This window comes from Podarcis erhardii, assembly GCF_964252035.2.
Source record: "Podarcis erhardii genome assembly, chromosome: 4".
Taxonomy (NCBI): Eukaryota; Metazoa; Chordata; class Lepidosauria; order Squamata; family Lacertidae; genus Podarcis; species Podarcis erhardii.
This window is the reverse complement of record NC_138508.1, coordinates 56,528,285-56,551,304: the sequence shown is the minus strand read 5'-3', so window position 1 is coordinate 56,551,304 and position 23,020 is coordinate 56,528,285. Positions and strand designations below refer to the sequence as shown.

The 23,020-nt window shown below is 43.2% G+C and overlaps 1 protein-coding gene across 2 annotated transcripts in view; it reads right to left on the bottom strand.

Moving 5' to 3' along the window:
* Positions 1 to 23,020, bottom strand: part of PCP4 (Purkinje cell protein 4) — a 66,951-nt gene that overhangs the window by 5,704 nt on the left and 38,227 nt on the right. For both annotated transcript variants that reach the window (XM_081859389.1, XM_081859390.1), the window contains one exon: positions 22,859 to 22,910. In XM_081859389.1, coding sequence (XP_081715515.1) covers positions 22,859 to 22,910 — 52 coding nt within the window. The remainder of the gene's footprint in view (positions 1 to 22,858; positions 22,911 to 23,020) is intronic.

Sequence of the window (23,020 nt, the reverse complement as noted above, 5' to 3'; positions counted from 1 at the left end):
AAGAGCAGGAAAAGATGGAAGCTAAGAACACTACACAAAAAGGGGTAAAGAAAGGGTGGGGTTGTGGCATTTTTCACCTCTCTCAAATCTTCTTTCATTTAGAAAATGCTTGTTGTTAAATATTTAGAACAGTTAACTTAAACAGTCATGTGTCATCACGGTCCATGTATTCAGAGTGCCAAAGGATACTGGAACTAGTCAGGTATGATTGGCTCATAATCTAAGTGAAAGTACTTCAGCCTAATTAGAAATATATGTGCTCCTTTGACATGAATCTATAAATATTGCCTTTTTGTTCTTTCGAGAAGGAAAGGCAATCAGTAGATTAACAATGCTGAACAATTATGTCTTTATTTCCCTTGGAAATTGTTATTCTATGGACTCCTAGGAAAATGTATCTGTGAAAAAGAAGAAGAAGAACCCTACTGGATAGTGTTGAATCCTGTTTCCAGAAGTGCATTTGAAGTTAGAGGTTCTATTTAACGGCAATGATTAATTGTGGGTATCCAGTATCCTTTTAAACCCACCTAACTAGTACCCATCCGCACATCTCATGGCGGCAAATTCTGTAATTACATTACGTGCTGCATGAAATAGTGTTTCTGTCCATTCTGAATCTATTGCCAATCAGTTCCATTGCTCTACCAGTGATATAAATATTATGGAGGAGAGTGTTATGATCTGTCTGTAGCTCAGCAATGAGTGTAAGATAGAATAGGATCTCTGGGTGTTTGGAAGGAGATAAGCAAGGACTTATGAGTCCCATTTGTTAAACAATGGTAACACCATCCTCCACCCCTATTTCATACTGCCAAAGTAAGAAAGTTGGGAGGGGGGTAACCAGGAGTGGGGGTTTTCATGGAAAGACTGTGAGCTCTGCTTAATTCTAGTGCTCAAAACAAATCCGTAGACTCAGAATTCTTTTGTTCTAAGCATATTTATTTTGCAGCAGACTTCACTTGATGGATCTAAGGGTTGTGGGGCAGGGTTAGACCCTGGAGGCCTCAAGTCTGACGATCCCTGCTGTACAAGACATGGAAGCAAGGCTACTAAGACAGCAAGGGAAACTTGTGCTTGTAGCACTATGGACAGCTCCTAGTGAGCAACTTGTGCTAATCAAGATGAACTGAAGCCTTAGGAGCTTCTGCCCCCCTTCCAAGAACTGCCCTCTCGCTTGAAGATTGCAGGCAAGCACCCTGGCCTAAAACCAGGTGCTTCTCCTCCTCCCTGTGGCCACCTGCTTAGCACATCCCCAACAATGCTGGGCAAGAGCAATAGGGTGAGGTGCCCACCCAGCAGTGTGAAATATGCCTTGGCCATGCCACTCTCTGTTTACTTTATCCACACCATAAATAATTTCAAAACCTCTTTCGTGTTCCTTGTTAGTCATCTTTTTTCTAAACTAAAAAGCTCCAAATGCTTCAGACTTTCCTTTTATGGAAGGTACTAGAAACCCTCAATCATTTTGGTTGCCCTTTCCTGATCATGCTCTGCTACCTCATTTTTCTTTTTAGGTAGGACAGGCAGAACTCCACAAATTCTAGTCTTTTGCCAGCTTCAGTTGTTATCTATTTGACGCCAACATGCTGCCTTGGCTCTTTAAAATTACAAATAGCCTGAGACAGAATAGCACAAGAATTGCCTCCTCTCCGCTACCACCACCACGAGAACCCCAGTCCAACTCAGAGGTTTTCTTCCCTGCCATCAGTGTCATGGAGGGTGGGTACCTGGAAGCTGCAAAACCCAGGATTTGATGTGGCTTCCAAAAAGAGGTTCACTTTACCCCCATACCAGACACTTTTGTATGGGCTGTGAATACATTTTTTATTCTGGTGGGCTTTTCCAGAACTGTACCAATAATTCTTTATAAGATGTTGCTACTGGTTTCATCTGTCATTTTAGACTTGTCTCGTTTTTCTCATTGGTTATGGGGAAAGTCTATTTTCAGTACTACATTGTCCATTTGTCTTATGTAGTTTTCAACTTCTGCAGTAAGCCATGAAGAAGTAGAAGGGCAGTATAGAAATGAATAAAGAACAGTAAAAAAAGAACTGTGCACATTATACCAACTGTGGCTGTGCCATCTAGACTGATATAAATGCATTGCTTCTCCAAAAAAATCAGTTGCTTAGTTGAGCAATGGTAAGAATGTTAGATGAGCCTGCAGGCCCATCTAGTCCAGCAACAACACTCTGCCCACCTGTGATTCCCAACTTATGCCAAACGCATCTCAAATAATTTGTTGTCAGCTGCCAACTTGGGTACCTGACAGTCCCCGATTATACTGTCAGATATAATTTCCTCCTTCTCCAGTTTTGGCTATATTTAAACAGGTCCTTAACACTTTTCTTGGCCTGTTTTGGTTACGTTGAATACCCAAGCCCTATGTTACTTTCACCTCATTCTCTAGAATTTTGTAAAGCCAAATAAAGGGAGAAATTAAATTAACATTGGCATCAAATTTACAAAGTGTGGTATGAATAGTCTTGCCCGGCCTATGTTGCTGAAAGAAGGGGGGAAAGGGTGTTTTAAACAGGAGCACACTTTATATGCATTCCGTGGAGATTAATGTACACAGAGCTGTGTGGTGAAAACATTTTATTTAATCTAAAAAAGCTTTTTACTTAGCCATAAATCAACGTTGGCCAACATTTTAAAAGGTGCTTCTTATTATGGATCAAATCCAAAGCCCATTAAAAGAAACAGAACATCCCCTATAAACTATGCTATTTAAGGAGCAATGCTGTAAAAGCTAGAGAACATATTAACAAGGATCATGTGGGAAGCTGCCTCCATGTGACAATTAACTTTCGCTGCGGCCACAATGTTCAGAGCTGGTCATTGTGTCATTCTGGCACCAAGCACAGGCCCCATCTGCACTATGTATTCAAAGCCAGATCATCTCATTTTAAAAAAAGCAAAGGCTTCCCCCCAGAGAATCATGGGAAGTGGAGTTTGTTAAGGGCACTGAGAGTTGTTAGGAGGCCCCTATTCCCCTCACAGAACTACAGTTCCAGAGCACTCTGATAATTGTAGCTCTGAGGGGAATAGGAGCCTCCTAAAAGCAGCCTCAACAAACTTCAGTTCCCAGGATTCCCTGGGCCTAAGCCATGGCTGTGTAAAGTGGTATGGCATTAAATGTATAGTGGAGATGGGGCCACAAACTGTTTACACACCACCCTCAGCCTCCTCCTGGGGCTGTGTGCTCTCTTTGCCAGGCATGGTGCATTCCACACATTGTGACTGTGGCTGGAATGAGACATCATATGGAAACCCTGGGCAACCTGTGGGCAAGTGGGCGCATGTGGCCCTTGACCTCACTTCATGTAGGTGCAAGGAGTGCAAAGGGGGGCAATGGAAAGAGAGAAATAGAAGGGGAGAGAGAAGGGGAGAGAGACCTATTTTTTTGTGTCTATGTCCCCAATGCATCCCAGGCATGTGTCCCCTGGTGGGAATGCAGCACCTGACAGAAAAAAATGTTCCCCCAGGATTGCTTTTGAGTGTGCCATCACTGTGTGAAGACTGAAATGTATGCTCTGAGCATGTGCAATAGAGGTGTGGTGTCTCAGATCTTAGCTTGTTGGGCTTATTTCTGCCCTTGTTTCATGATACAATTGCCTCTGCAGCAGACTTGCAAATAGCCTCTCGCCTGGGGTGAGAAGACATTGCTTTCATTTCAGCAAGCAATCTCCCCCTGGCTTGCAACTTTTCCGAAATGAGAACATGGTCTGTTAAAAATTGCAAAAGGAAATTGAACATGCTTAAGAGGGTTCTTAGGAGGTACATTTTCCTTGCAAGGCGAAGTCTACAGTTTTAAAAAAATTCCCAAATACAAGTTGTGCCTCATATTTGCTATAATTATGATAATGATAATAATGGAACCTATCTTACATCAGTGCTTTTAATGCCATGGTTACAGCTTTCAAATGAATGGGACAAATTATTGTTCTGTCCTTAAAAAAGAAAAGATAGGCAAGATGTATTTCTTTTTTAAAAAAATGTTTTTTTAATGGTATGTTGGGGTTTGCCATCAAGGGGCAGGCAAAGACTTCTTCTTCCCTGTTCTATTTTTGTGGGGAAGGCATCACTTTACCATAATGTCTACTCCAGGGTAAATACTCAGTTGTTTTCCCCAACTAGCCTGTATCCTGATATATGGAAAATTATTAAGATCTGCCCTCCAAGGCATGTTGTTAATGTTACTGTTACTGAGATCTTTTCCCCTCCCACACACACCAGTTTTATGAGTAGGGGGTTGTGCTAAATTTGAAAATACTTGAGACTCTTCTCGCTACCACCATTATTGACTAAAAAGTTACATTTAAAGCATTGCTCACATGTTGTGATGATAAGCAATTGTTATTGTGAAATGGAATACAGTGGTACCTTGGGTTACATATGCTTCAGGTTACATACGCTTCAGGTTACAGACTCTGCTAACCAAGAAATAGAGCTTCAGGTTAAGAACTTTGCTTCAGGATGAGAACAGAAATCGTGCTCCGGCGGCACAGCGGCAGCAGGAGGCTCCATTAGCTAAAGTGGTGCTTCAGGTTAAGAACAGTTTCAGGTTAAGTACGGACCTCCGGAACGAATGAAGTACTTAACCCGAGGTACCACTGTATGTGGAACCATTGTTCTGAAAGCAGTGGATTGGCTACACAACATTGACATGCTTCTCTTTTGTTCTCTTCTATATTTCTTACATTTCCACTTGGGGGTTGCCATGATAATCAAAATAAGGATTCCAATAAAGGGGAAAGTAAATTTAATTTACTTTTCCCCACGTGGCAGCAGACAGCCCTCCCATAACTGCACACACAAATATTTATTGTGAAGCACAAGGGGGGGGGGGACAATGACAATTAATAAGCTCTCCGCAAGACCAGCACATGAATCAAAAAGGGCACCGTGTCCTTCTGAGCTGCTTGCTCATTAGTTAGAGAGTTGTTACACTGCTGGGCCAAAGCTAGAAGTCAATACTTGAGCTCTGTGGGATTTCTCTTGCCTGTCCTTTTTATCCGTATTTATTGAGTGAGCACTGATGGTATAGGATAATGTAATTTTCCAAGCCTTTTTAAGCAGCTGAGATTCATGAGCAAGGTCAGGCACCATACCAAAGGCTCCATGCAGCATTTTCTTCACATGAAATTTACAATATGTTCAGGCTGAATGAAACATTTTCCAGATTCAGTTTTCCTTTGGCTTGAAAATAGTGATTTAGAGGGTGCGCAACCCCAAATCCTCCATTCTGTGTTCTTCACAGTGATTGCTACTATCGACCGCCATGTTTTCACCTTTTGCTGGTGCTTAATTGCCTCTCCCTCACTCTTTTCCCTTTTTTGTTGTCGTTGCTTTACTCAATTCCTCTCCACCTAATCAGGGCCATGTATTGAACATGAAAGTGTAATAATCCTATGTAGCCAATCAGATTTAGGTATTTGCTGAGTTCAGCAAGAGGAAATTAAGCCGATTCAGAATGAGGACAATGCTTGCTATGCAAATGACATCAGTGACCCTCACTAATCAGGAATCATAAAGTAGCAAGGCAACTCTATTGACTCAGTTGCATAGTATCCAACTGCCCCCAAAATGCCAGGACCGTCACAAAAGCCTTTAAACCATCACAGCTTCTCACTTTGTCATGCAGAGTCCTGAATTCCCATTTTTTGTTGAGGTATGTTAACTGGAAATGGTTTCACGTTGGGGGAAGAAGGGAAGGGAGAGTTGCTGACTGAGGCTGCCTGCTTTTCTTACCCCTTCCGCTTCTCCACCACCTCCTTTGCTGCCACTCCTGGGAGTCAGAGAAGGCAGGGTGTGGGGAAGAGTCTTGAGCTGGGTCCGGGGGGGGGGGGGGGAAGCCTGCCCAGCAAGGTGGAGCAAGAAAATGGGGATATTGCCATTGCCACCATCCTTGCCATGGGAGGCTGCAACTCTCCAGCCTGGTGGACCTCTAGCCACCCGGCTAGTCAACCATGCCAAACACAAACAAGAAGGAGAAGAGCTATGTCAAGCCTGAAGAGAATGTGGTGGCTGGAGGAGGCCCTGGGGTGGTGGGGATTGTTGCAACTGGGTGTAACTGGTGGGGTGCAGGCAGGCCTGTGGGGAGCTTAAGCCTGAGAGGTGGGGTGTGAAATAAACAGGCCTCAGGTGCAGGGAAGAGCAGGGGGGTTGGTCTTTCATCCCTCCGTAGGAGACAAGGATCTACTATGGCCCCTGTCCTGCACTAGACCCCCTTGAATCCCAGTCCAGAGTGTTTTATCAATCCCTTTCTCCATCAGAGATCTTCAATGCAGTGACTCATGGAGGCCACTCTGGCTTCTATGTTCATTTGTGGAGTTTTGGCAAACTGACTTCACTCTCTGCCAAAGCTCTGCAAAGTGGAATGAGACAATTCCACCCATAGATTCCCCTAGTTCTTTGCAGATTTCAACTTGGTACATCCTTCAAGCTCTTTTTAAAAAACCAAGTTATCAGGAATGTGAAGGGATGGTTTTAACAAAAGTTTTGACAATTGCAATTAAAATGCAGTAAGCCTGGTGTCAACTTGATATGGAAATCTAATGGAGTTCAGGGAGTGAGGATTTCCCTCTTGGTTGAACAATAGCTACTCAATAAATTAACATCTCAGTTTCAAAAAATATGGAGAGAAATAAAATGGTACAGAGAGGGAAATTAGGCAAATTTTCTCTAATGGGTAAGTCCTAAGGGCTCCTTTACATATTACATTTTAAAGTGTATTTATAAAATTCTTTGCATATTTCTGTAAACATAATGTATGAACCTGATGCATATGTATTACCCAGATACAATCCCCAGGCACTGGATTCAGCCACAATTCCGAAAGAAGTGTTCACTGAGTGGCAGACGTGATTTTCCCTTGTCTCTGTGTGTGGAGGGGCATTGTACTGCGTATGAAATAGCTCTGCTCTGGCACAAAGCACACATAGACACACTGCGACCCGAGGAGTCCTGGCAGTATACAAATTCTTTCCCCACCAAAAAAACACAGATACACCATCCATCCTAATGATGGGCAAACAATAAATTGAGGAAACAAAATTAAATAAATAAATAAATTCCTTCCAGTAGCACCGTAGAGACCAACTAAGTTAGTTATTGGTATGAGCTTTCATGTACACGCACACTTCTTCAGATACATTCTTCAGATACATAAATTGAGGGTTACTTCTTAAGCAATCTGGTTTCTAGAATATCTTGTTATTGTGCATTTTTTAGGCTTCATGCCTAATAACCTTTTCTGAAACATTTTCCCCTCATGTGGGTTTAAGTTCTGACAGACATTTCAAATTCAGCCTGGATTTATGAGCTTGCCAAATTTGTCAATAAAACTGATCGGCCAAGCTTTCTCAGCTGACAGCCTGACGGTGAACCCATTTCTTAGAGCCAACCATGTTTATCTAATCCAGTTGATTTCAGATTTCCTACCCTCAGAGAGAGAGAAAAATCCACAGCTGTATGCCTGCCAGTGACCCCCTAAGTGTGTGCTGCAAACTCCCTGCACTTTTCTGGTGGTTCTGAAGCAGATTCTAGAGCACACTCAGTTAGTGCTGGCTGGGCCTAGCTATTACCCTGCACACAAAAAGAATGTTCTAGACATTGCCAAAATAACCCTGTCAGTGGCTGCAGATACCAGGGGAATATCAGTAATTGTGGAAAGCCCTCTTTTAAGCAGACTGTCCATCATTACCACATGTTAAGGTTCCTGCATTGCAGATGACCCTTGTGATCTCTTCCAGTTCTACAGTTCCATGACTTTATTATTACTCTTCTTACTGAGGCTGCTTTGAAAGGCTACCAAGGAAACCTGTGGTTCCTAGAAATATAAAGTTGATTCAGATACTTACGAGAGTAAGGGATCTCTTTGTTTGGTGAATCAAACACATTCCCTTCCCCTCTGCAATGTAACGTGAGGTGGGTGCAAAGGCACATATATGAAATCAGTCATCCATGCATACAGGTAATAGCATGACACATCTGTCTCATATGTTGCATGCACTAGGTGCATGATGGAGATTCCCAGCCCAGTAATTGAATTAACTAGGCTATATTCTTCATATCACAGCTGCAAAGTCTTTTGTATTATTTTCTCCACTTTATTTCAAAGCTTAATATGCCACATGGCTTTAGAAAAGCTAGATCAGAGCTTTCCAAACTTTTCAAGTTGGTGACATACTTTTTGAACATGCACCATTTTGTGACAAAGCAATTCAGTTTTGCATCATTTTGCAACACAGCAATTCAGTTTTACTAGCAAACGAGAGGTTAACCAGGGGTCAGCAAACTTTTTCAGCAGGGGGCCAGTCCACTGTCCCTCAGACCTTGTGGAGGGCCAGACTATATTTTGAAGGGAAAAAATGAACGAATTCCTATGCCCCACAAATAACCCAGAGATGCATTTTAAATATATGCACACATTCTACTCATGTAAAAACACCAGGCAGGCCCCACAAATAACCCAGAGATGCATTTTAAATAAAAGAACACATTCTACTCATGTAAAAACACGCTGATTCCCGGACTGTCCACGAGCTGGATTTAGAAGGCGATTGGGCCAGATGTGGCCCCCAGGCCTTAGTTTGTCTACCCATGGGTTAAACTAACCCTTTCCAGCTCCAGGAGGAGCGTAGGCAGTGCGACACACCTACACACTGCAGCTGACACACTAACGTGTCACAACACACAGTTTGGAAAGCTCTGCACTAGATAGACTAGTTACTGGGCAAGAACCTTCACAGCAGAAAATACAATCTGGGCCACTGTAAAAGCAGTTGGTGGTGGGAATCTTCTGCTGACAGCAAAAGTTCAAGAAATATGCAGTGCACTGACTGTAAATCCCAGAGCTAAGCTAGAATTGTGCTTTGTGGATTCCAGCCTGAAACAAGAGATACTTCATTGATTTAGAATGGAACACTGAATGAACAAGCATTGCAATTTGTTTTGGTTTCTGTATCTTCTTTTTTTAAAAGCCACTTTTCTTTCTTTTCTGTATATGTGAAATGAATGGAAGTCATCTTCTCAAGACCCCAGTACTGCTCTCTAGGATATTGTAAACTGATAGAGACTCTTGCAGGTCAATTCCCTTCCCCGCTCTAAATCCCGCCACACAAACACTTCAACAGACACCCAGTATGTTCCATGGCTCGATGTCCCCCAAAGTTCCACAGATCCTGGAAGCCAGCCCTCATCAGGCCATTCGGGATTTCCTCTCTTTGAAATACAGTTTACAGATTAATATTCTTCTGTGTACCTAGAGAGGGGGCTTTTAGTATACAACAACCATGATACTCAGTGACCCCTTTCCGGTATTTTCTCTGTAAAGAGCAGTTCTCTCTTTTGAAGGGACATCTCTGGTCCCTTTGCACTTCTGTTACTTTCTCAGGGCTGATTACCAGACCTGGAATCCAGTTCTTGGGGGCTGTTTCCCAGGTGTCTCTTCACTGACATTTGTATATAGAAAGCTGCCTTCAGAGGCAGATTTAGGGCAGCACAGCTAGTTTCGCCGCACTGGGCACCACAGTAGGGGTCACCAAAGGGTGCCACAACTATGACATGGTGAAGTGAGCAGAACAGAAGGCAAGAGCTGAGGGGCACTGAATTTTGGACTCACATAGGGTGCTGCTGGAATTTGAAAGGCCAAAGTCTACCCCTGCTGCCTTATACCAAGTCAGACCATAGACACATACAACTCAGTATTGGCTGCCTTGACTGGCAGTGGTTCTCCTGGCTTTCAGGCATGGACGTAGACCAGACCCACTTGGAGATGAAGGGGGATCAAACCTGGAACCTTTTGCATGCAAAACATGTGCTGTACCACTAAGCCATGGCCTTTCATAAAGGAAGTGATTGGAAAGGTTGGGTAACTGGTGCAGTTACTGGTCATACCTTCTCTACAGCCCAGTGATGTTAACAAGAAGTAGAAAAATGTGAGACAACTACCTCATGTGATTCTCACAATCCTAGTTAGACAAGGGAAAATCATATTTATTATTTATTGTATTATACACTGATCTTCAGTGTAAAACATTTACAGGATGTGGGTATAGAAATTTGGTTTTAAGAAAGCAACAAGCAGGGGGAATGGCGTTGCTTGCAATTTCTCCCCACCCCTTCCTAATAGCATGAATAGCAGAAAATTATCCAATTTCTACTGGAAAATCAGTGGGTCCTCAGATTTCTCTTTGTTGGATATAGTCTAGATAACCCACATAGTGAGAGGGGTACATAAGCCATTAGACCAGCTGACCCACAGCCCATATATTGATAAAGAGGAGGGGAGCAATGGTCTATGGGATCACCTCACTGTAAGAAACAGAGGTGCATTTCAACATGGCGGCTTAATGTTGCACATGTCCGTCCTTTGTGGTCCACTAGCGTATTATGGCCCACAGTTTGGGAATCCCAACATTAGATAACATAGTGTGCATGTATCTGACTGGGGTTCAGCTAGCACATTTTCACCCTCCCCTCCCCCTGCCATCCAACAAGAGTTTGCTTAGTAGAATTTAAATGCATGAGGCACAAAGTGGCTTAACTCTGAAAAGTCCCGCTAATACATGTTAAAGAGAGCATTCACAAAGTGTATTCATTTGCATTCATCAGTCTATATTAAACTCACCGCTCTAGTTGATGTGATTTGCTTCCCCATGTAGAAATGCCCCTGGGCATCAGAATGCCATTAGTGCTCTTGAAAATCCCTTTATTAGTCTGAGCTGTCCTCTGGTGAATTTGAATTCATTCACAGGCAGCAGCTGGGAAATTTGGTTTGATGGGAGAAGGAAAAGTAGGAAACCTGGACCCTGTCAGCAGGTTTGCAAAGAAAGAAACTGGGGCAGGGGGAAGATATATAATACCTTTGGGAGGCTGAGACATCACAGGGCACTGGTGGGCCAATGTTTTTCAAAGGTGAAATGGTGACATTTTGCCAGAGTGGAACAGAAGTGGAACAGGAAGAGCCCCACAAAAAGAGAGGAAATCCAAGGTGGGAGGACAAGGGAAACCTAATCTATAATGAAAATTCATTAGAACAGGGGTGACTTAATTCAAGCTGAAATACCTCTGTGGCATGAGGATCACACAGCTGAAGCTTAGAATTTTATGTTATGCATCCTCTAGGCAGGCTTTGGGGTGAATACAGCAGAACCAAAGGCCCGGATTGGGCTGGAGGATTTGCTTGCCTCTTCAGGATACCCAGTTGGGACACAGCTCAGTGGTAGAGCATCTCCAGGGTTTTTATTTTAAAGGATCAGGTAACCTGAAAGACCTGTGCTAGGGAGCTGTTGCCACCTGTCATAAACAGTCTGGTCTGGTATAATAGGGATGGAGAACCTATGACCCTCCAGATGTAGCTGCTGTTCTACAGCTCCCCATGATTCCTGGCCATTAGCCATGGAGACAAGGGGTGATGGGAGCTGGAGTCCAACAACATCTGGAAGGCCACATCTGGAAGGTTTCCCATCATTGTGGAATAAGGTAGTTCCCCTGGAGTGTGATAGGGTGGAGAGCCTCAGCACTTTGCAATCTACTTGGTAGCAAACTTAACTGTGTCTGGTCATAAATAAATACACTGAATTCGAAAGGACATTTCACACCTTATGCCAAAAAGGCAAATCTGGGTGCCAGCAAACATTCAGCAAGGAGGTGGAGCCAATCACAGGTTGACTACTACCCTGTTCGGCATTTAAAAATGTAACCATTAACTATATTTTCCAAAAGGGGTGGTAGAGAAATCAGATCTTGTCACTCATACTTTAAGGAACAAAGCTTCTTCTCTTTGTCTGCATAGAACCACTTAAAGTGAAGTTCTGCTTTCAGCAAAGCTGGCCAATTGTAAGGTAAATCATATCATGATTGTGAAACAGGATTGCTTAGGATAACAAAAACACTAGAAAAGGAGTTTGTCAGTACTGAAGTATCATTGCATTAATTCTGCTCTTGCCGCAAAATGTTAATATTTGATGGAAACATTCCATGGAACAAAAGCAGTAATGTAATGTTCTCTCAAATAGGCAATGCTGTTCCTGTAATCCCACAGAGCAATGGATGAATGGATCTATTTCTTTGACATATGCAATATCACACATAAATTTCTGCTATTTTATCTACACCTGCTGAATCCATCCATTACCACACTCCATCAAGGTTTTACTGTCAAGTGCAGAACAGCATTCTTATATAAGGTTGCCTTCCCCATCCTGGTGCTCTCCAACAACTCCCATCACCCCCAACCACTGGCCATGCTAGGTGGAGCTAACAGGAATCCAACAACATCTGAAGGCAATCACAATGGCTACCTCTGAATTCTGTCATTAGGTTTTAAAAAGTATCCCTTGAGGAAAAATGCAACCTTATGGGTTCAAATTACCAAAGTTTCCCCAAATTTCAAATTCATAAGAACTTTTGTTTCAGACTCAAGCAATCGAAGGATGAATTCCACCACCATACCACCACATGTAAGATCTCCTGCTTATGTAGGTCTAATTCAAATATTAACTTTAGGGAATGTGAGCTATTGTCATGTATTCTGGTCCCAACATCCTCTACCAAAGGACCAAATATAGATACACTCGATGTACAAGGGGTTCATGACTGGCCACAGTTCTGTGTCACCTCACTCAGGCAGTCTCACTCATGCAACTACAATTGTCTTTTGGGGAAGGGCTGAAATTGCTGTCCCCACCCTTCTATCACACCCCCATCACTGCCTTCTATGCATGTGGGCTCCAGTGATTTAGAACCCTGACCATGGAGGGTTTTTAACAACATGAGGAACCCACAAGCGTAGAGCAGGCTCTTTGCTTCAGTGCTACCATTTCCAACAGCTGGAAGGTGGAGACAGGGATGTGACAGAGGGGGCAGGGTCCCACTTCCCTGTACACACGATTGTAATTGTGGGAGGGGAGATGTCTGAAAAGCATTTAAGAAGTGCCTTGAATGCTGCTGTGAGCAGGCTGAAGGAAAGCGGAAATGTGAAGGTGGCAAATAAACAAACAATATGAAAGGCTGCCTTCTTACTTGTATCTAGGACAAGAGAAAAGGACTGGACTCCACTGGAGGCCAGACTAAATGTCTTCTCTCCACTGATATCAAAGTGGATTGTTCCAATAGGGCCTTTTTCAGGATCTCTCTTCCAGACAATGCAAGTAACAATAGACACATCTTTAGCCCAAATTTATGACTCTCCCACTATTCTAAATTCTGCCACTCTTTCAAGCAGTCTTCCAATTATGGCAAATTACATAGCAATTTTGGAGCATCAAGCTAAATGTATTATGCTAGCTGCACACATTAGAAACACACACAAAAAGACTTCCAAAGATTATGATGATTAACATCTTATCATATTATCAGCAGGTAAAATGACATCAGTTTCAAAGGCTTTTAGCATTGCTCAAACCAAACCATCTTGGGGGGGGGGGGGGAACATACTGTAAATTAAAGGAAATGGGCGATGTAGTTATAATAAAAATGGTGTTGCTATTTTTAAAGTGATGAGGATGAGCAGTGTGTGCCTGTTTCTTTCCCCTCTAATTTCGCCATCATTGGAAGTTGACTATTTGGGGTTTATGGGGCTGATTAGAGTTGCATAAAGGGATGGATAACCTAGTGGTGCATTATAATAATAATAATAATAATAAATTTTATTTATATCCCGCCCTCCCCAGCCGAAGCCAGGCTCAGGGCGGCTAACAACAATAAAACAGTACAAAAGTACAGCACAAACAACACTCTAAAATCATTCATTATAAAATTAATTAAATTCAAGCCACTGGCCACCATTGGGCCAGAGCTCCGCGAAGATTGCCGAGGGAGGGAGTCAGGCTGTGCCCTGGCCAAAGGCCTGGCGGAACAGCTCTGTCTTGCAGGCCCTGCAGAAAGATGTCAAGTCCCGCAGGGCCCTAGTCTCTTGTGACAGAGTGTTCCACCAGGTCGGAGCCACAGCCGAAAAAGCCCTGGCTCTAGTTGAGGCCAGCCTAACTTCTCTGTGGCCTGGGACCTTCAAGATGTTTTTATTTGAAGACCGTAAGTTTCTCTGCGGGGCATACCAGGAGAGGCGGTCCCGTAGGTATGAGGGTCCTAGGCCGTATAGGACTTTAAAGGTTAAAACCAGCACCTTAAACCTGATCCTGTACTCCACCGGGAGCCAGTGCAGCTGGTATAGCACTGGGTGAATGTGATCTCGCAGTGAAGACCCCGTAAGGAGTCTTGCTGCAGCATTCTGCACCCGCTGGAGTTTCTGGGTCAGTCTCAAGGCCAGCCCCACGTAGAGCGAGTTACAATAATCCAGTCTGGAGGTGACCGTCGCGTGGATCACAGTGGCTAGGTCAGGGCGAGAGAGGTAAGGAGCCAACTGCTTAGCTTGGCGGAGATGGAAAAATGCTGCCTTTGTTATAGCTGCAATCTGCACCTCCATGGAAAGGGAGGTGTCGAAGATTACACCCAAACTCTTAACGGACGGTGCTGGCACTAATTGCGCCCCCGCAAGAGATGGGAGTTGCCCCCCCAATCCCATATCGTCCCGTCCCAGCCACAGGACCTCTGCCTTCGAAGGATTTAGCTTCAACCGGCTCCCACGTAACCATCCAGCCACAGCTTCCAAACATCTGGTCAGTGTGTCTGGGGCCGAGTCAGGATGGCCATCCATCAACAGATAGAGTTGGGTGTCATCGGCATACTGATGGCAACCTAGCCCAAAGCTCCGGACAAGCTGGGCGAGGGGGCGCATAAAGATGTTGAAAAGCATCGGGGAGAGAATCACACCCTGAGGTACTCCACACACCAAGGAGTGGCGTGATGACAATTCCCCCCCAAGCCCCACCCTCTGTCCCCGACCAGAGAGAAACGAGCGCAGCCATTGAAGGACTTATTGGCTTTCAGAGACTAAAGCAATGGCCTGTCACATCCTGCATGTTGTGTCCATTAGCAATCAGTTACAGATGCTTGGGGATGGCCAACTAACAGAGGCAGTCTTTAAACCATTCCCAACATGAGTTTGGGCTGTTTGTTTATTTATTTGTTACAGTATTTCTGTGCTGCTCCACTACCAAAGTTCTTAGGGGCGGCACACAAGAAAATTATTAAAACAGAATATGCATGTATGCACAATCAAAATGCAATTACAATACAAAACACATCACTACAGACATAAGCCAATAAAATCAAGCGGTAACAGGCCTCAAAACACCAATAAGCCAGCCTATCTGAAGTAGAGTGCCATGCACACTATAAAGGCTCCTTCCCTGACCCCACAATAATCAAGAGATCTAGTTCTCACTAGTCAGGCTTCAGTACTTGGAAAATAATCGTTGGTCTTTGAAATTGCAACCTCACCAAACGTGGGTTGCAAGAGCAGCAGCAGCAGCCAAATATACAGGAGAAAACCCAATAAGTGGGTTCCCAAAGACATGATTGGGCTAAAGGTAGGTCACATCTCTGAAACGCAAAAGGGTACTTGTTATGTACTGAAGTTCTCACCCTGGGCTAGCAGGGGGGATACTGTAGGTAGTTTTCACTCAGGTCCACATACATATGCAAATAGGAGATTGAAAGTGGCGTTCGGTGATTGGATAGTTACAGAAAATGGTTACAGTTGCGTTGTAGTGGAGCTCTATATAAGCAGGCTGGCTGAACCCTTCAGTTCAGTTCTGTTCTGGCCTGTGAATAAACAAGAGCTGTTTGAAGAATCGCTGTGTCGTCTGATATGTTCACCCACAACTTAACAGTACTGTTGTGTAGTCATTGATAGGCTTGGAAATGCTATCCTGATCCCTCTAACCTCTAAGCAAAGGACAACCTGCCACCAACATGCCTGAGAAGCTTCTGGGACCTGGTGATATCAACAACAGTACAAGTCACTTCCATAGACACAGTTTGTGAATGGAATTGGAGGAGGGGTATGGGACATGAGAAGATGGGCAAAATGAGGAAATTGACAGCTGTCTTCCTCTACCCACCACTAATTCTTAAGAGTCTTCCCTTTCCCCCCTCTTGGCATTTAAAAATAAATAAATAAATCCATCCATCAATTACCCATTTGTTCTGTTGAGTCTCCTCTTGTGGGTCAGACCTTGACCCTGGGGACATAACTCAGAAAGGAAACTTTATATAAGGAACATAGCAAAACGGCCTTATACTGAGAAAGAACACTGGTCCATCTAGCTCCATATTGTCTATTTGGATTGGCAGCAGCTCTTTGGGCTTTCAGGCAGGAGCATTTCCCAGCTCTACCAGAGGTTGAATCTGAGACCTTCTGCCTGCAACACATTGCCATTGAGCTACAGTCTCGCCTTCCTCTTGCATAACTGGCTTGTGCACATAGAAGTACTTTGAAACACAACACAAATCTCATACAGACAATAAAGTGGGTGGGTGCAGTTGTGTATACAGATAAATAACGTTTCTTCAGCCAGTTAGAAATAAAATAATATTTAATTGGCCTTGGTTTTCTATGCAGATTATTTGCATTTGATTAAAATTATTAAAGATCCTTCCATTACAGGCAACTCAACTTGAAAAATACCAGTTTTAGGCTATGTCAAGTAACAGGTGCTTAGTGTCATATTCTTTGTTTAGAGCAGGAGATGGGCTTTGATGGAATCAATGTAGAACATCTTAAATGATACATGAAACAAAAACTTCCTGCAAAGCTCACCGAGAAATCATGGCAGGCTGCGCAACCATTGCCACGCAGATGTCTTTGCAGACTTCTTTTTAATGAGGTGCTGGTAAAGGAAGCCCATGGGAGTGAAAATATACAGCTATTTGATGAAATATTCAGCTGCAGGTCAGCCAGATGAGTAAAGTAAGCTTTGGTACAGATCACAGAAGAAAAATCCAAGGGGGGAAAAATCAGTTCATCCTAATTCTATTTTAGGAACACTGGGAGCTGCCTTATACCAAGCCAGCCCATTAGTGCATAGGATGTCTCTTTATAAACTGCCCCAAATGAGGAAATGTGTGACAAAAAAGAGGACAAATGAGGACACCAATTTCCATAAAATGCTTATATGCCAATTCACATATATAAATACAAATTTAGAAATGATGGGTTGAATCCAACTAAGTTATACTCAGAGTAAACCCACTGAAATTAATGAACCTAAATGAGTCATATCTATTAACTTCAGTGGGCCTTCTCTGAGTAGGTGTACCATTGAGTACAACCTGATTACTGTAATGTAAACAGACATAAAATACATCACCAGAGTAAGGAAGGCTATAACGAGGTGACCTGTGTGCCTATTCAGTCTGCTCTCCAGGTGCTAAATGTTGGTGGGCAACTTCAAGGCCCTTGTTGCTCTCCCCACTTTTGGTTCTGTATCTTTAAACCAGAATTGAACCTGATGGTCTTTCAAACAGAGGACTGTCACCTCTACAATAGGACACATAGCTGCTCAGTATTGTCTCTATTGACTGGCAATAGTCTGAAGGAGGGGTTTGTCCCACTGCAAGCCAATGAAAGGGGAAGGGGAAGCCTTGTCCTTAGCAGAAATCGTAAGGAGGAGGCAGGGGAGATACTTGTTAGCACCACACAAGTGTTGAGGAAAGTGAAAAAATTGGTTAATTATCCATGAGGAGGAGTAGTAACAATGTTGTTGTTGTTGTTTTATTATTATTTCCCCAGCCACTCTGGGCAGCTTTCAGTAGAATGTAAAAACATAATAAACTGTCAAATGTTAAAAACATCCCGATACAGGGCTGCCTTCAGATGTCTTCTAAAAGTTGTATAGTTCTTTATCTCCTTGACATCTGAAGGGAGGGCGTTCCACAGGGAGGGTGTTACTGCCAATAAGGCCTTCTGTCTGGTTCCCTGTAACTTCACTTCTTGCAGTGAGGGAACCACCAAAAGACCCTTGGAGGTGGACCACAGAGTCAGTAGAAATGGGGATTTTCCCCACAGTGCAGCTGCAGGCATCTTTTGACCATCTTATCTGTGTTGCTGGGCAAACTAGCATGTAGTGCTGGGTAGATAAGGGCCCAAATTACAGTATTCATTGCTGGGGAGTACAAGGGAATCTGTTAGAGATGTGGAGGTTGTTGGAATGTTTCTGTGAAAACGTGGAAGCCTTTGTGAAGGGCTCACCTAAGGGAAGTTGGACTCAGAGAATTGTGACGGGTGCAGGACTTTGTTAGCAACTGGTCTTTTTCCAGTTTTTTCTTTTGTATGCATGCTAATAAATTGTGAGTAACTTTGGTAGATATTGGACTGTGATTTCTTCTCAGTATTTTGTTTGCATGCAATCTTACTAACACAGCAGTTTGTCTCTCTTTTCTTCTGCACAAGGTAGACAAAGTTGTATTGGAATGGAAAGTTGTCCACAGTGGAACATATATCCCACCTGCGATTGCTGTCAGCTGGAGAGTTCTAATGAATATTTCATGGTCTATCAATATACAGCCAATTCTGAGAATTACAGAATGCATTAATTACAGGTACTTAAAAAAAAAAAAAGGACACACAAAGCAGGCGTCCGGACCAGACTTTCAATCCACAGCAAAAAGGTCTGCAAGTGAGATACAAAACAAAATACTATATGATGAAATAAGATGACAATACTATCAAATAGTGAACCCAGGTGCTAAGTGTCAACAGAAAAGGACCCAAAATTAGACTATCGAAGAAACAGAGGGTGGGGGGTCAGCATAACTGGGAAACTCCAGCTTTTGCAGAAGTGCAAACTTTTTTTTCCTTCTTCTTGTTTGGAGAGGGGCCAGAACTTAGGAGGGCCTACCTTCTCTCCAAAATAAAACAGCCCAATGAGGACTCAGCATGCTCAGTAATCATTAAATATTGCATGTCAATTAAAAAAAGAAAACAGGGAGTGGCTTGCCCTGCTTGTGCCTTTACAGTGGTACCTCAGGTTACAGATGCTTCAGGTTACAGACACTTCAGGTTACAGGTGCTTCAGGTTATAGACTCCACTAACCCAGAAATAGTACCTCTGGTTAAGAACTTTGCTTCAGGATGAGAACCGAAATCGCACAGCAACGGCAGGAGGCCACATTAGCTAAAGTAGTACCTCAGGTTAAGGACAGTTTCAGGTTAAGAACGGACCTCCAGAACGAATTAAGTTCTTAACCCAAGGTACCACTGTATAATAATCTGGAGGAGGATATGGCTGGCTAGCTGAGTTGGAAACCTGACCAGGAGAAGGGTTCCTGAGTATATACTGCAGTATTTTTTGCAGATTCCACTTGTTTAATATAAAGCCAAACATGGTGAGGAGCAAGTTCTTCTTTCTCTGTAGTTTGATACCAAGACTGCCACAATCTACTAGTCCCTTTTGTGTATGAGGGCTCCAAAGCGCCTCGCTTTGCTACTCATCAGGGCTTCCCTGCTCCCTTCAACTATAAAAAGCCATTCACTGTGTACACAAAAGAAACTATTGTGTGGACCTGCCCTTCCACTAAAACAAATGGAGTTGCCTATGTATGATGATGCTCCATGGGCAGTGCTCACATTACAGAAAGCATTCTTGACAGGCAAGTTACCATGCCCACTTTTGGTGGGCATGATTTGGCTAAAATTGGGTGGAGAAGTCAAGGGGCAGTTTGTTAATTTATGCAACCTTGCTCCTTCCCTAAAATCAGGCACTCCCCTTGGGTGCTTGACAGTGCATAGGGCTCTTCCTTTTCACTAAACCCTGTTGCCCCAGTATCCAGCATCTCTTCCCAAGCTTCCTCCTTAGTGTCCCACCACCAACCCCCAGGTTCTGAGTCTTCCTCCTCTGCGATCTCCCTTGGGGGTTCCCTGGCTGGTGCTTCCCACCACTCCTCATTCTCCAGCCAATCCTTGACATCAAGCTGGCGACAACAGCCCAATTAACCACCACTGGCTTAGAGGCTCATTCCCTACTCTCATCCATCCGTCAGACAAGCTGACAAGCTGCCAGTGTGAGCAGCCTCCCCGCTCCCAACTAACTGAATGAAAATGAAGGCTTCAGAGCAATCAGATAAACATATATGAGCTCATTCCCACAGTAAATACAAATTAGTCCCAGGGCATTTACAGGCTTCTGGGACATTTGCACCCTTTGGTTGTACACAGTAGTGGGTATTTATGTCCCACCTGACTGACTGAGATCAGTGTAAATTAAGTGTGTGCAGTGTCAATGTGTGAGGTCCGTGTACTTCTCAGGGCATGAGAATGTGGGAACACATTTCAGGGGCACTCTCCTTATTTCCTATGAGGTGTTACAGTGCAGATGAAGTGGGAATGAAGACGGTCCCATCCCTATGCACCCATAAGTGGAGATTTTTCAAAGTTTTTATGGTACAGATTGCCCTTGGACCAAGTACTTGGCCTTGAGATAGCAGAAGATGGAAATAAAATGTGCCATGTTTCTTTCAAAAGACTTCCATTACTACCTTAGGAATGCCAGTCAAATTTGCTTTTCCTAGGCAACTGATGCAATTCTATCTTATTTTCTTCTTAGCCTACTGCTTTGAAAGCAGGGAAAATGATGATCCACCATGCATCCTTCTTACTGTTATATCCTCATAGTCACGGTTATCCAAAGGGGCTTTGATGCTCAGAGGAAACAACACATCAGTACTTTACATTTAAAAATAATAATAATTAGTGATCATAACAACCAGGAACAGGGAAGAGATTCAGTTTGGTTTGCATTTTAAAGAGAAGATACATTTTGAGCCACCACAATATCAATTTCTTTTCAACTGACCTATTGATGCTTTTAATTGCATTTTGTGGATATTTATATACTGTTTTGATTTGATTTTGTATGTTGTAAGCTACCTTGATATACTTTATGGAAGTGCAGATTATATTTATTTAACTAAATCAATATATAAATTTGCATCCTCCGAAACATTACAAAGCTATCCTTCCAAATTTGCATGTCACCGAATTTTGTGCTGCCACTCTCCAACGAAAATGTGCATATCCAGCAAAACAGCATAGAGATGTGTATATATTTGGAAAAATGCACACAAAAATGCTGACAAAAATGCTGATGAAAAGAAATAAAAAATGAAAATTCCCCAAACTGCTCCAGAAATGTGCTGAACTGAATTTTCAATGGGGGGAGAATCAGAAAGTGGGGGAAACCAAACCAGACAGATTAGTCTATCCCTACCAACAACTCAGAACTGTAATTTTGTTTGCTGGGGAGGGAAGACTTGTAGAGGATAAGAGTATTTGGAAGCTGGTATGCACTGACACAGCTGCAATTTCCCACTTGCAAAATATGCTAGACGGTTTGTATGGCAACAGCTTATAAATTATGGAAGAGGCATGTAGGCTGGTGGGAAGGGATGTGAGTGGCATCGAGTGCTGAGCTATGGAAAATGTAATGTTTGTGACATCACTGTGGGAGTGAGAAGAAGATGGGTATGCGGGAGACGTGCTCTACTTCTTTGGTAAGTGTCGTTATTTTCTAGGAAAGGAGGGACCCTGAAAAACATGTTTGGCCAAGCTTGCCAAAGATGGTAATGAAACTGATCAAAATATCTTAGCTAGCCTGGGGATGTGAAAGTCTTCCCCGCAGGTGCAAAATCTGCTGCTTTCAATGAGCTTTCTTTCTTTTTTCTTTTGTAAGAAGCTTCACAAAACCTGCATTGCTCTGTCTTCTTTCATTTTGGGTTAACTGCATCGTTTCATTTTATTAAGAACATCATGTTTCATGATCGTGTTATATAAACAGCATTGCGAAGAAAGTCATCCAGCCTTATTATGGAAGTAAAACCAGGAGATAACTCTTGTGCATCTTGTACTGAGTCAGTCAGAAAATGCAGAGCAACTCAGTTTGATGTTTTGTATTTTAAAAAGCACACTCAAAAGCTTCAGGTCTGCTGTAGCTACTGTGATGTGTAACAACAGCCATGTACGGCATCTGAGATGCATGAAACCCATTGCTCCAACCTTGCCAGCCCTACTGCCCTACAGCAAGTCTTCAGGATTGTCACGCAGAACTCCTGAGGAAATGCACACCACGTATCCCCTTCACCAAACCCATTATACTGACAGTGAATTGTTTCTCTGATTGTAGAGCCTTATATAACCAAAATAGCACCATCCATACACAAGAGGGCAGCTGTGCGGGGTGGGGCCCAAAGTTTGCATAAGTTCAAAAAACAATTTAACAAAAAAAATCTCTTGTGAGAGGAAGGCATTCCCCATAACAGCTCTGTTATGTTCTAAGCTTGGATCCTAGAACAATAGGCAAGTAGGATCCTAGAATGCAACAACTGATTGGCTTGCAGGAAAAGACCAATCAGGCTCCAGGAGGAAGTTAATCAGCCTATTAGGCTGGTAGGATCGTAGAATGCAACAACTGACTGGCCTGCAGGAAAAGACCAATCAAGCTCCAGGAGGGAAGCAGGATCAGCCAATCAGACGGCACTCATTGTGTAAGTAATGTATATAAAAGCCTGAGGTCTGGGGGGCAATTCAATCACTGTTTTACAAGCTGCAATAAAGAGTATGAAATCACTACAGGGCTCCAAGTGTATTTCAAGCTCAATAAGGATTAAGCATATTCATGGCATGAGAACCAACTGTTATGGGGCAGGAGTGAGATGGAAAGTTGCGTGGGGTGAAGGAAATGCAATGAAGCACCCTGGAAAGTGCTGGTTGGAACCCCGAACAAGAGCACTCTACAGTGAAATGTTTTGTTGCAGGTCACATTTGTTCATCCTAAAGGCCTTTGGAGAAACCTGGTCCTCCTGGCACCCGATGCAACTTTCCACATAAAAATGCTGGTGAAGGGCATGAGGCATGGATCCTTATCCACCTGGACATCACAACTAACTAGTTGTTCATTTTATCCCAAAGGCAAGAGTCTACCACAATGATATATATCATCCAATCAGGTCTTACCATTCTCACCAGATGTCTTGTCTTTTCCATTTGTTGCTCCAGCACCTTGTCTCTGTGTAAAAGAGGAAAATAAAGGGGCAATTACATGTGAGTCAGGTGCGGGGAACATTTTGGGACTGAGGGGCACATTACCCATATTAAAAATGGTCAACAGGGTGTGCT